The 12,523-nt window shown below is 39.0% G+C and overlaps 1 protein-coding gene across 2 annotated transcripts in view; it reads right to left on the bottom strand.

Moving 5' to 3' along the window:
* Positions 1-6,293: 6,293 nt before the first annotated feature.
* The window catches only part of snupn (snurportin 1), a 12,057-nt gene continuing 5,827 nt past the window's right edge, over positions 6,294-12,523 (bottom strand). For both annotated transcript variants that reach the window (XM_066701698.1, XM_066701697.1), the window contains exons 4-10: positions 11,680-11,842; positions 10,836-10,940; positions 10,133-10,229; positions 9,732-9,829; positions 9,370-9,447; positions 9,131-9,211; positions 6,294-7,669 (exon numbers count right to left, since the gene is read on the bottom strand). In XM_066701698.1, the coding sequence (XP_066557795.1) occupies positions 7,352-7,669; positions 9,131-9,211; positions 9,370-9,447; positions 9,732-9,829; positions 10,133-10,229; positions 10,836-10,940; positions 11,680-11,842 (940 nt within the window). In that variant the 3' untranslated portion in view covers positions 6,294-7,351. The remainder of the gene's footprint in view (positions 7,670-9,130; positions 9,212-9,369; positions 9,448-9,731; positions 9,830-10,132; positions 10,230-10,835; positions 10,941-11,679; positions 11,843-12,523) is intronic.

Genomic DNA, 12,523 nt, shown 5'->3' with positions numbered 1-12,523 from the left:
GGTTTCATTGGGAGGTGCACAGCGTGTGTCACTCAGTGCATGAGTTCTGGCAGTGTGGTTTGAACTAACAGGTACACAGTGTTCCTGGAAAGCTTTAGTGACTAACACAGCCACCCCCACTGACCACAAGCCTTTTGGCTTACTTTCAATTGTATTTTTAGTATGAGCTAAGTGATAGGAACTTTGAGGTGCACTGTGCTATTTCTTTTCTTATTTTGCATGATCTCTCTCGCTCAGCATTATGTGCTGACTCAAAGTATCAACACTACCATCTTCTGAAGCGTTTACTGCATTTCACTTAAGTATATGGGCCATTCTGTGGTAGGTGACAACTAGTGATTTGACTGATGAAGTATAGACACCCATAAACCCACAGTTCCACCAAACACTTTAACCAGAACCTGTTGAACTTAAATCTGTTAACAGGTCCCTAACTAAAACTTAAAACAATTGTAATCTGTTTGTACAAAATGCTTTGGTACACTGGTAGAATTTGTCTGTCACCAACTTTGAATGTATGCATTTTAAAACAGTATACAGCAGGGTTTATACATAGGAGTCAATTCGTTATTTTCTTTCCAATGTTATTTAGCTTGCTCGAACTTACATTTCTTGCATAACATTCTCAGTGGCGTTTCTGTAAATCTTTGGAACCCGCTACTGCACAACATTAATGTTTACCTGAACAGAACAAATTCTGAAAGTTTAAAAGCACTGTTTTTCAACCCAAATTTGGCAAAAAAAAACCGCAAGATTATTATTAGACAAGATCTCTGTACAATAATGTTCTTGCTTGTTCTCAGAAAATACTCATGCTGAGACGACGATAAACATGCACTGCCAGGTATTGCAGTGTTATCTCAATCTATGGTAACACGAAAACCCTGACCGTCAATATCAGCTTCATGGTTGTATTTTACTCGGATGTTGTGGTAACAACAGTATTTCAGTCTCTAGTAGAATATATAATATAATTTGTGCGTTACATTATTTGCTGTGATTATCTGACAACCGCAGTTAGAGACTGACATTGATCTTGAAAATTTAGTCATCAGTCCTCTTCTTCTAAGTATCATATAGACATACACTCACCTAAAGGATTATTAGGAACACCTGTTCAATTTCTCATTAATGCAATTATCTAACCAACCAATCACATGGCAGTTGCTTCAATGCATTTAGGAGTGTGGTCCTGGTCAAGACAATCTCCTGAACTCCAAACTGAATGTCTGAATGGGAAAGAAAGGTGATTTAAGCAATTTTGAGCGTGGCATGGTTGTTGGTGCCAGACGGGCCGGTCTGAGTATTTCACAATCTGCTCAGTTACTGGGATTTTCACGCACAACCATTTCTAGGGTTTACAAAGAATGGTGTGAAAAGGGAAAAACATCCAGTATGCGGCAGTCCTGTGGGCGAAAATGCCTTGTTGATGCTAGAGGTCAGAGGAGAATGGGCCGACTGATTCAAGCTGATAGAAGAGCAACTTTGACTGAAATAACCACTCGTTACAACCGAGGTATGCAGCAAAGCATTTGTGAAGCCACAACACGTACAACCTTGAGGCGGATGGGCTACAACAGCAGAAGCCCCCACCGGGTACCACTCATCTCCACTACAAATAGGAAAAAGAGGCTACAATTTGCACAAGCTCACCAAAATTGGACAGTTGAAGACTGGAAAAATGTTGCCTGGTCTGATGAGTCTCGATTTCTGTTGAGACATTCAGATGGTAGAGTCAGAATTTGGCGTAAACAGAATGAGAACATGGATCCATCATGCCTTGTTACCACTGTGCAAGCTGGTGGTGGTGGTGTAATGGTGTGGGAGATGTTTTCTTGGCACACTTTAGGCCCCTTAGTGCCAATTGGGCATCGTTTAAATGCCACGGCCTACCTGAGCATTGTTTCTGACCATGTCCATCCCTTTATGACCACCATGTACCCATCCTCTGATGGCTACTTCCAGCAGGATAATGCACCATGTCACAAAGGTCGAATCATTTCAAATTGGTTTCTTGAACATGACAATGAGTTCACTGTACTAAACTGGCCCCCACAGACACCAGATCTCAACCCAATAGAGCATCTTTGGGATGTGGTGGAACGGGAGCTTCGTGCCCTGGATGTGCATCCCACAAATCTCCATCAACTGCAAGATGCTATCCTATCAATATGGGCCAACATTTCTAAAGAATGCTTTCAGCACCTTGTTGAATCAATGCCACGTAGAATTAAGGCAGTTCTGAAGGCGAAAGGGGGTCAAACACAGTATTAGTATGGTGTTCCTAATAATCCTTTAGGTGAGTGTAAATATGTATGTATGTATACAGCTCTGGAAAAAATTAAGAGACCACTGCAAAGTTTTCTTAAATCAGCATCTCTACATGTATGGCAGCCATTCCATTCATATTTTTATTTGGAATTTGGGAGAAATGCTGTTAGTAGTCTATAGAATAAAACAAAAATGTTCATTTTACCCAAAAACATACCTATCAATTGTAAAACCAGAGAAACTGATCATTTTTCCAGAGCTATATATATATATATATATATATATATATATATATATACACCGATCAGCCATAACATTATGACCACTGACAGGTGAAGTGAATAACACTGATAATCTTGTTATCATGGCACCTGTCAGTGGGTGGGATATATTAGGCAGCAAGTGAACATTTTGTCCTCAAAGTTGATGTGTTAGAAGCAGGAAAAATGGGCAAGCGTAAGGATCTGAGCGACTCTGACAAGGGCCACATTGTGATGGCTAGACGACTGGGTCAGAGAATCTCCAAAACTGCAGCTCTTGTGGGGTGTTCCCGGTCTGCAGTGGTCAGTACCTATCAAAAGTGGTCCAAGGAAGGAAAAGCGGTGAACCTGCGACAGGGTCATGGGCGGCCAAGGCTCATTGATGCACGTGGGGAGCGAAGGCTGGCCCGTGTGGTCCGATCCATCAGACGAGCTACTGTAGTACAAATTGCTGAAAAAGTGAATGCTGGTTCTGATAGAAAGGTGTCAGAACACACACTGCAGCGCAGTTTGTTGCGTATGGGGCTACGTAGCCACCCATGACCCTGTTGCCGGTTCACCACTTTTCCTTCCATGGACCACTTTGAGAACTGGAGCAATGGAAGAAGGTGGCCTGATCTGATGAATCACGAGTTCAAGGTGTTGACTTGGCCTCCAAATTCCCCAAATCTCAATCCAATCGAGCATCTGTGGGATCTGCTGGACAAACAAGCCCGATCCATGAAAGCCCCACCTCGCAACTTACAGGACTGCTGCTAACGTCAGGGTCAGGACTGTTTTGGCGGCAAAAGGGGGACCTACACAATATTAGGCAGGTGGTCATAATGTTATGGCTGATCTGTGTGTATATATATATATACACTCACCTAAAGGATTATTAGGAACACCTGTTCAATTTCTCATTAATGCAATTATCTAATCAACCAATCACATGGCAGTTGCTTCAATGCATTTAGGGGTGTGGTCCTGGTCAAGACAATCTCCTGAACTCCAAACTGAATGTCTGAATGGGAAAGAAAGGTGATTTAAGCAATTTTGAGCGTGGCATGGTTGTTGGTGCCAGACGGGCCGGTCTGAGTATTTCACAATCTGCTCAGTTACTGGGATTTTCACGCACAACCATTTCTAGAGTTTACAAAGAATGGTGTGAAAAGGGAAAAACATCCAGTATGCGGCAGTCCTGTGGGCGAAAATGCCTTGTTGATGCTAGCGGTCAGAGGAGAATGGGCCGACTGATTCAAGCTGATAGAAGAGCAACTTTGACTGAAATAACCACTCGTTACAACCGAGGTATGCAGCAAAGCATGTGTGAAGCCACAACACGTACAACCTTGAGGCGGATGGGCTACAACAGCAGAAGACCCCACCGGGTACCACTCATCTCCACTACAAATAGGAAAAAGAGGCTACAATTTGCACAAGCTCACCAAAATTGGACAGTTGAAGACTGGAAAAATGTTGCCTGGTCTGATGAGTCTTGATTTCTGTTGAGACATTCGGATGGTAGAGTCAGAATTTGGCGTAAACAGAATGAGAACATGGATCCATCATGCCTTGTTACCACTGTGCAGGCTGGTGGTGGTGGTGTAATGGTGTGGGGGATGTTTTCTTGGCACACTTTAGGCCCCTTAGTGCCAATTGGGCATCGTTTAAATGCCACGGCCTACCTGAGCATTGTTTCTGACCATGTCCATCCCTTTATGACCACCATGTACCCATCCTCTGATGGCTACTTCCAGCAGGATAATGCACCATGTCACAAAGGTCGAATCATTTCAAATTGGTTTCTTGAACATGACAATGAGTTCACTGTACTAAACTGGCCCCCACAGTCACCAGATCTCAACCCAATAGAGCATCTTTGGGATGTGGTGGAACGGGAGCTTCGTGCCCTGGATGTGCATCCCACAAATCTCCATCAACTGCAAGATGCTATCCTATCAATATGGGCCAACATTTCTAAAGAATGCTTTCAGCACCTTGTTGAATCAATGCCACGTAGAATTAAGGCAGTTCTGAAGGCGAAAGGGGGTCAAACACAGTATTAGTATGGTGTTCCTAATAATCCTTTAGGTGAGTGTATATATGTATATACACACATTTTCACTCTTCATTTCTGAAATATAAACATTGCTGGTGTTCTTTGTTTCTACACAAACTCCCTTTGCAAAATGTGAACATTAAACATATTTAGAGATGACTAGGAAATATTTGCATTGTAATATATGCATAGCAGAAATGTAGATTCTCAGTAAACATTCCTGAAGGATCAATTAGATGAAAGTAGTATCACATAAAAAGTTAAAAGATTGTGTAATTCTTCACACAATAAAGATGTTCACAAAGCAGAACACTCATGTATTATTAGTTTTTTCTTCACCTACAGAAAATTGTTTTGATGTAAAGCAGTCCTAATGTGGGTCAGTGTCTGCCTTTTTGAGACAATCCACGAAAAAGCAGACCTCCCTCAGGTAAGGTCAGGCACTGCTGAATTTGCTTATACTGTACCCATAGTGACGCCAGCGGATGTCCCATACAGTCATCTCCTGCATGACTATCCCCCTGGCAGTTTAAAAAGTGTTTCTTGGATAATAATTCCTGCATGTTCATTAAGTTTGTATAGGACTCTGCTTTTTGTGAAAGATTTCCAGGAAGGCTGGTGACTCTTGTCAACGCGGAGGCCAGAAAAAAAGCATCCTCAGTGCTTATCCTGTTGACAGTTACTTTCCATAGCCCATGTTCTAGAAAATAAAATTTAATTAAAAAAATATAAATTAATTGGCATAAGAATGTATTTAAAGTATCAGTGATTATTCTGGCAAGACAGTTTATAGTCTATTTTAGATGTTGCTGTTGTATTATGTTCTATAATGCCACTCGGCAGTATTTAAAGTTTGCATTAATTTTCATATTTTCTTGATGAACTTGAGTTGCCTTATACTATAATAGTGATTTTTCCCTCTGTATCAATATTTAGTTTGCAACAATCAGAACATCAGGTGACCATCCTTTCGTTTTCTGTATATGCTGTCCAACAGGTTTATTATTATTATAACAGATCAGCTTCCCATTACTACTGCTTCTGTAATATTCATTAATTGTTTTTATTATTATTTAAACATTTGCAGACACTAACCTAATAATGGTGATGTTTTTGTATTCCTGATATCATATTTAATTTTAACTAATCTTAAGGTTGCAGGATACAGGATAAACTTTTGACTTAAAATTACACTACTTGAATGAAATAGTTTGTTTATATTCATCCCCTGTTAACAACACTGCTCAAACACCTCACTTACTCATAGTGCCATTGTGTGACTGACTTCATGAAGAACTCAACTCCTGGTAAACATGAATCTCCTACACGGATTGTTAAAATTAAAATATTTTTTATAACACGCTTTAAAAATGTTTATTTTTATATTGCATTTATGAGTCAATTTTCCTCACAATCTCTTGTGGGTAAAGGTTCATCTCTAAAGCAGCAAAATACCTTACTAAGTTTCTTCTTGTTGCCAAGGATAGAATTCTTGTGTTTAACTGTTGCCATGTCATTAAATGAATTGATGATTTAGAATGGACAAGGAACTTTACTTTAGGATGATACACTGCCTAAATATGCATATTATCCAAGAAGCTATAATGCAGCAGCAAAATAATGATATATCCTGTTAGAAAATAGCTTAGAACTCACCATACGTATCTACATTATTTGGATTACACTCTAAGATACTTATAAATAAAAAATAATGGAAGGAATTAGGAAAAGTTGTTTAATATTTATATTTAATACATTGATCTGTGTTTTGTGCAAGATGGAGGTCTGTTGTATGTTTCAATGGACTGGTAGAATATACCACATTTCTATCTTTGGCTGAACCTAAATCACATTTGAAAACTGCAAGCATATGTAAATGTGCATTGGTAGATTAACTCCACTAGTACCTAGCCTTTGTTTTGCTGTAGTTTTCGAAATTGCATTTACCTACTATGAAGTCAAGTGAAGGTCTTGCATAATGCCATCAAAAAACGAAAAACTAAAATCTGAAAAATAATTCCATTGTTGAAGACACTGCTCTTCCTTCCTGCTGCAGATCTGTCATCCACAGTTCCTCTTTGATTCTAAGTGGAAAAATGATTTATTAATGGCTTTAAGCCAACATAAAAATACAAACACTTACAAGCCTCTAACCTTTGTTCTCATCTGAAAACAACATGTTGGGGAATGCCAACAACTGAAGACTTTTACAAAAATATATACTACCATACAAAGCCCCTCCTTGTTTAGTGAGGTGCTGCGCTTTGCTCACTGTATGATTATGAAACAGTGAATAGTAAATGCTGATCCGATATTTCACTCAAAAACAAAAAGGAACAAACAAGTCTTCACTCACTGCTAATAAGTATAATATTCCAGATGACTCTGCCTCCCGAAGATACATTACACAGTACACTGAGACTGTGACAGTTTGTGAACTGGATGTCACAGTTGTTTTAGAGTGTCATTTAAGGTCGACCTTAAAAAAACGGCCCCCTTTATCCTTAGTATTAATCATACAGATTTTAACAGCCAGTTTTAAGAGCTCGGTGATCATTAAACCTTCTTCAGTTTGTTATATATATATTTATTTATATGATCTGAGCTCAGAACGTATGTAGAATGCACAGGGAATGCTTCAGAGAACCAATAATCCTGTCATCCGAGCATCAGACTACTTCAAAGACTGACGCTATGATTGGTGGTGTTGCAAATCAAATGGTAGCTGCTGTGAGAGTCCACCTCAGGTAGAAAGAGTGAGCAAAGGGTAGGGTGCTGCTCAGTTTTCCATTTTGCTCCCAGGATCCACCATAACTTTGGGCTTCTCCTCAGTCTGTTCCTCTGGCGTGGAAAGGTGCTCCAACTCATAGCGCCCGTTTTCAGCTGCTGGCCGTACCTCCGTGGAGCGAGGTCCCTTCTTGTGTTCCAGAATCTGCTGCATCTGGTGCCTGGCATATTCAGGCTTAGCGGTGAGAGGTCCCTCGGGCACCTCTATACCCAGGATCTCAGATGCCATGTAGGGCCTGAGCCAGCCCACTAGAGGGGTGCTTCCTGGGGTGTAGTGGGTCTCTCTGTGGTAGAATAGGAGTCCGTCCACCTGGAGAAGAAATGTAACCGATCAGGGCAAATCAGCCAGAACAATTGCAGCAACTGTACAAACAGCTCACAGACTCACTCCTCCAAGTTAAACCGAGGCCCTCAGAAATACATGATTGAGGGGAATGGTTTTCTCAAATTCACTGGAGTCCAATGGTAAAAGTACCAGATGTTCAGTATGTACTTTTTCTTAATGTTTTTGACATAATTAAATGAACTGTCTAAACTGTACTATGCCAAACATTAATCTAAAAGTCACTGATTAACACAGAAATAGTTTTAAAGGTCACAACATGGTGCAAATTCTCTTACTGCTAAGCTCATAAAGTATCACTTTTCTATCAGGCTTATAATTCTCTTGAGGATAACATTTCACATTTTTTTGTGGCAACATGTTTTTATTTTGAGTTCATCACAGCTAGATCTATACCTATCAAATTCACATCCTCCTCCTCATAATGAGAAACTGAAACGAAGCTCATTGGTGGAAGATTAAGAACATGAGGGCGAAGGGAAGTTTCAGGTGTATTTTCTGTTTAAGTTTCAGTGGAACAGGATGTAACAGTGACTATACAATAAATAGACAGAAGAACAGCAGCAGGTATTAATACCACATGTTGCTCGACCTTTCATACATTTTCTCTCCTGGTATTTTGCCAATGTACACTAGGGCTGTATTCCAATTAATTAAAATATGCCCTACAAAGTGCATATCGAAGGATGGAAGTTGGTGGCAGCCATATTAAAGTGTGTTCCAATCTGTAGCGAACATAAATGCCTCCCTCGAAGGGGCCTTCAAAATGGGCATTTGTAAAGTGTACAGGCCAGAAAACATTAAAGCCAAAGTGTAAAAATGGAACAAGATGGGAGTTTGTCTAGAAATGAAATTAACAAGCATATGACATTACAATATTATATATTATAGTGAGCATTTTACAAATAACACTCATGTGATGATTGTACTTGCCCTGATAGATAGATAAATGTTCGATAAATGTTTAAAAAAAAAAAAAGAAAAAAGAAAAACAAGCTTTGTTACTCCGTATATTTGAGTAGCAGATCCTATCCTCAGATTTTCAATCGTGATATTCCGCACACATATAGTGACAACATGAGAAGAAAATGTTTAAGTGAAAATATGAATGAGTTCCCAAAAAAATATTAGCCTTCGGTCAGGCTGCACGTCTAGCGTTGTCAAATGATGACGCCTTTTCCCTGTCCATGAATGGAGATGCTTCAAGTGAAACCCTTTTGCGCCCCCTACACCCAACTCCCCTTCAAAGAGATCCCTTCTTGAAGTGTGCACTTGGAAGGGGAGTAGGGCACAGGGAGCAGGATTTGGATTAGAACACTGCGGTTTACAGTGTTGCGTTTTTAAAATACATTAATAGAAAAATCAGGCACATTGGATACACTTTTGTAACCATCCTTGCCATCGTACTCCATTCAGGAACAAACTTACTTTGAAGCTGTACTCCATGGCTAGTGCTTGTTGGATCGACTCCACCGTGCACGGGACACATTGCAGGCTGACAAATCGGAACTGTAGTGAGAAACAGACACATATGTATTACTGATAGCAAACCAAGGCCTTTATGTCATACAAAATCAAAATTCAAAAATTTCTCTTGAAACTTTTGTTTTGTTGCAACCTGGCAATGAGATCACAATGTGGGGAACACTGAAAGAAACGATGCCTACCGGATTACGCTTGGCGATCTCTGACAGATTCTCTACCTCCTGGACTTTCGACTGAAGCCAGTAGAAGCGGAATTCTGTCTGGAGAAGTAAAGCATGAAACAGACAATATTATTACATTGGGCATAAAGCAGCAAAGCAACTGGCACTTCCAATCTCAGTTAAATATATTTATATACAGTAACCTCCAAAACTATTCACACCCTTGATAAAGATTAACAAAAAAGACTGTATAAAATAAACAACACAGGTAATTAGCTTTATTGTTTGCTCAAAAATTGAGATAAGTATATTATTTTATACTAAATGCTCAGAGAAAATTACGTGCTTTTTTTAATGCAGGAAAGAGTTAGACAGATACATACCTGACAGTCATACACAGGGTGGCCTCTCCAGCACATGACATCCAAAATGTAGTATGTCCTGTCCACTTCACTGAAGATGCAGTCAAGGATAGTGTAATCTAAAAGACACAGTCAGAAGCTAACTAAAGTGAAAGAATTCAAACATTTATAAATCTGCATACTATGGATTACTGTAAAATCAGCCTGCAGTGGGGCTGCTGTGTCTTTGGATTTTTGTTCCACCTGAATACTTAATGCAACAAATTATTGTCTTAATGTAACCAATTTAACTCTTCTTTCAAGTCCTGAGATTGTTAGTCAGTTAAAGAGAGCTCCAGGACCAGGACTGGGGACCCCTGGCATTTACCCATCTATTTAAAAAAGCAAATTCTGTCTGTATAATTTCACTGATGCCCCAGTACCTTTCCCCATGGCTGAGTTGTGCCTGTTTCCTCCTGGTAACAGGGATGGGAATCGATTCACACAGTACCCACTCTTCGTGTAAGCTGCAGTTGACCCCTATAATACAGTCAGTATATGAGTTTACCATGACAGATAAAATAAGAAAATGCATTTCAATTCAACACAATGGAAACAATTCACTGTTTAAAAATATTAAACAAGTGTCAACTTCTTCAGGATCCCAGTACAAGTATTTCATGGAAATGTTTTAATAATGATCTTTCATGCCTTCTCAAACTAGATCACGTGACTTCAGTAAGTAAAATGTAAGTAAAACTAATGACTGTGTAACTAACTAATACTTTGAAAACTAAAAAACAGACACACACACGGTTTGGTCTGCCAGGGGTCTGACTGGATACATGCTACCATAAAACTTTGATAGTACTCTGTGAAATTGACTTTTGATGGGAATTTGATAGTGTCTCCCACATCCATCCCTCTATTCAAAAACATGTACACCACAACTGATAGAGACAAGACTACAATTAAAGGGCTGTATAAATTACACAAATGATAACGATAGGAGACAGAGGTAATGTCTTTGGCTGGTACCAACACAATCTCCAGCCATAAATAATACACTCACTCAGGTGATCAAGGTAGGAATAATGCTGTAAACCTCTTATTAAAATGAGGTGAATGACTGCAGTTGTCTCTTACCTTGGAGGCGACAATAAGAGATCTCTTCCCCACAGGACAGACGACCATTAGCCACTCACTGGCTAGGTCTGTAGGGATGTCTACTAACCATTCCGACAGCATCAGCTTCAGGGGAAAAAGACAACGGATATGGTTACATTGAATTATTTGCACAATCAAATATGAATGTGAATCTAATTTTTAAATACAGAGTTAGACCAACTTTATGTTTGATTAAAAATAATATATATATATATTTTTTTTTTAATCACAATCCTATTTAAGTAACTAGTGTGCCCTCTTGTGGTCAAAAGGAAAACTATACCACAAATCACTGGAAAAATAACCAAACCAAATTCTGACAACCCCGACAGTCACAAAATGAAACAAAATAAAAATAATAATACTTGGTGGTGGCTTTGCATTAAAGTAGTAAGAAGAATCCTGTCAAATAAAAAGATGAAATCAAGAACTGGAATTGTAATTTCTGCTTGACAGGTTATGGTTTTGGTTAGGCCTCAGTCTTTTTCTCTAATATTTTAGCACTTACATATCATTATTATCAGTATGGTGGTTCTAATTTTCTTAATGAAATCCTGTTGGTGATGATGATGACTATTATAAAGCTTCTTCATAAAATAGCAGTGACTAAACTGAGATATTTAACAGTTGTATTTCCTTCCTCGGTTGTACACATTGACAGATGTTTCTTTGATAAAAATATATATATATATTTATCATTAGACTTGTGGTAAATTCCCACAATTGCTGTCCAGTTTTCAAGAAAAATGCAGCTCTTTGAACAGTTCAAGAGACCAGTCAGATCCTTGAAATACAGGAACAAGATGCGTTTAAAGATGCTAACCTGATTTGCATAGTACTTTGGCAACTTTTTCCTCTCTTCAACCTCCATCCCTTCCACTGCTTCCTCCTCCTCCTTCTCATCCCCCTGTTCTTCTTCACTATCTTCTCCTGTCCAGTCATCATCTGCCAGCCGACGAGCATGGTTCACATAATTCAACCTTTTCCTGAAGAGGGAATGTATAACATACAGGAGTTCACGGCAGAATTGACCATATCCGCAATCTCCACAATATTAAACATCTTAACTGAAAGGGCTTTTAGTTTCATTTAGTTTCAACATGTGCATCCATTTCAGTCTTGCATGTAACAAAATACAGGGAAATGCTCTACTGGTATCTATGGTACCACATACCCTTTATCTTAGAGAGTGTGCACCACACTATACAACCCGTGTGGAAACAATTAATCAGTGACATTACTTTGGATACAAAACTGTTTTGCGAGCCTCAGTCAGTTACTTGCAAAACAAAACATGCGTGAACATTTTAACATAAAATCGACTTCAGTCATCTGTAGTGTCCACTTCGAACACAGTATGTATATAATTATGTTATATGTATATGGACATACATTTTGTAAATATTTTGCATGTATACACTGTTGATATACAAACAGCAGAAGGGGTACACCAATTCAGTATACAGTTTCCAGGATACAAAAAGGATGGTAATCTGTTATGAGGTTTGAAAAGAGTCAACATTAAGTAAATTATTGTATTATTATTATTATTTTTGTCATTTAGGTGACACTCTTATCCAGGGCAACTTACATTTGTACCCATTTATACAGCTGGGCATTTTACTGGAGCAATCTAAGTGAAGTACCTTGCTCAAGGGTACAACAGC

Source organism: Amia ocellicauda, chromosome 4, assembly GCF_036373705.1.
Source record: "Amia ocellicauda isolate fAmiCal2 chromosome 4, fAmiCal2.hap1, whole genome shotgun sequence".
Lineage (NCBI taxonomy): Eukaryota > Metazoa > Chordata > Actinopteri > Amiiformes > Amiidae > Amia > Amia ocellicauda.
Note: the sequence above shows the minus strand (reverse complement) of the source record. Positions and strands in the feature narration are given on the sequence as shown.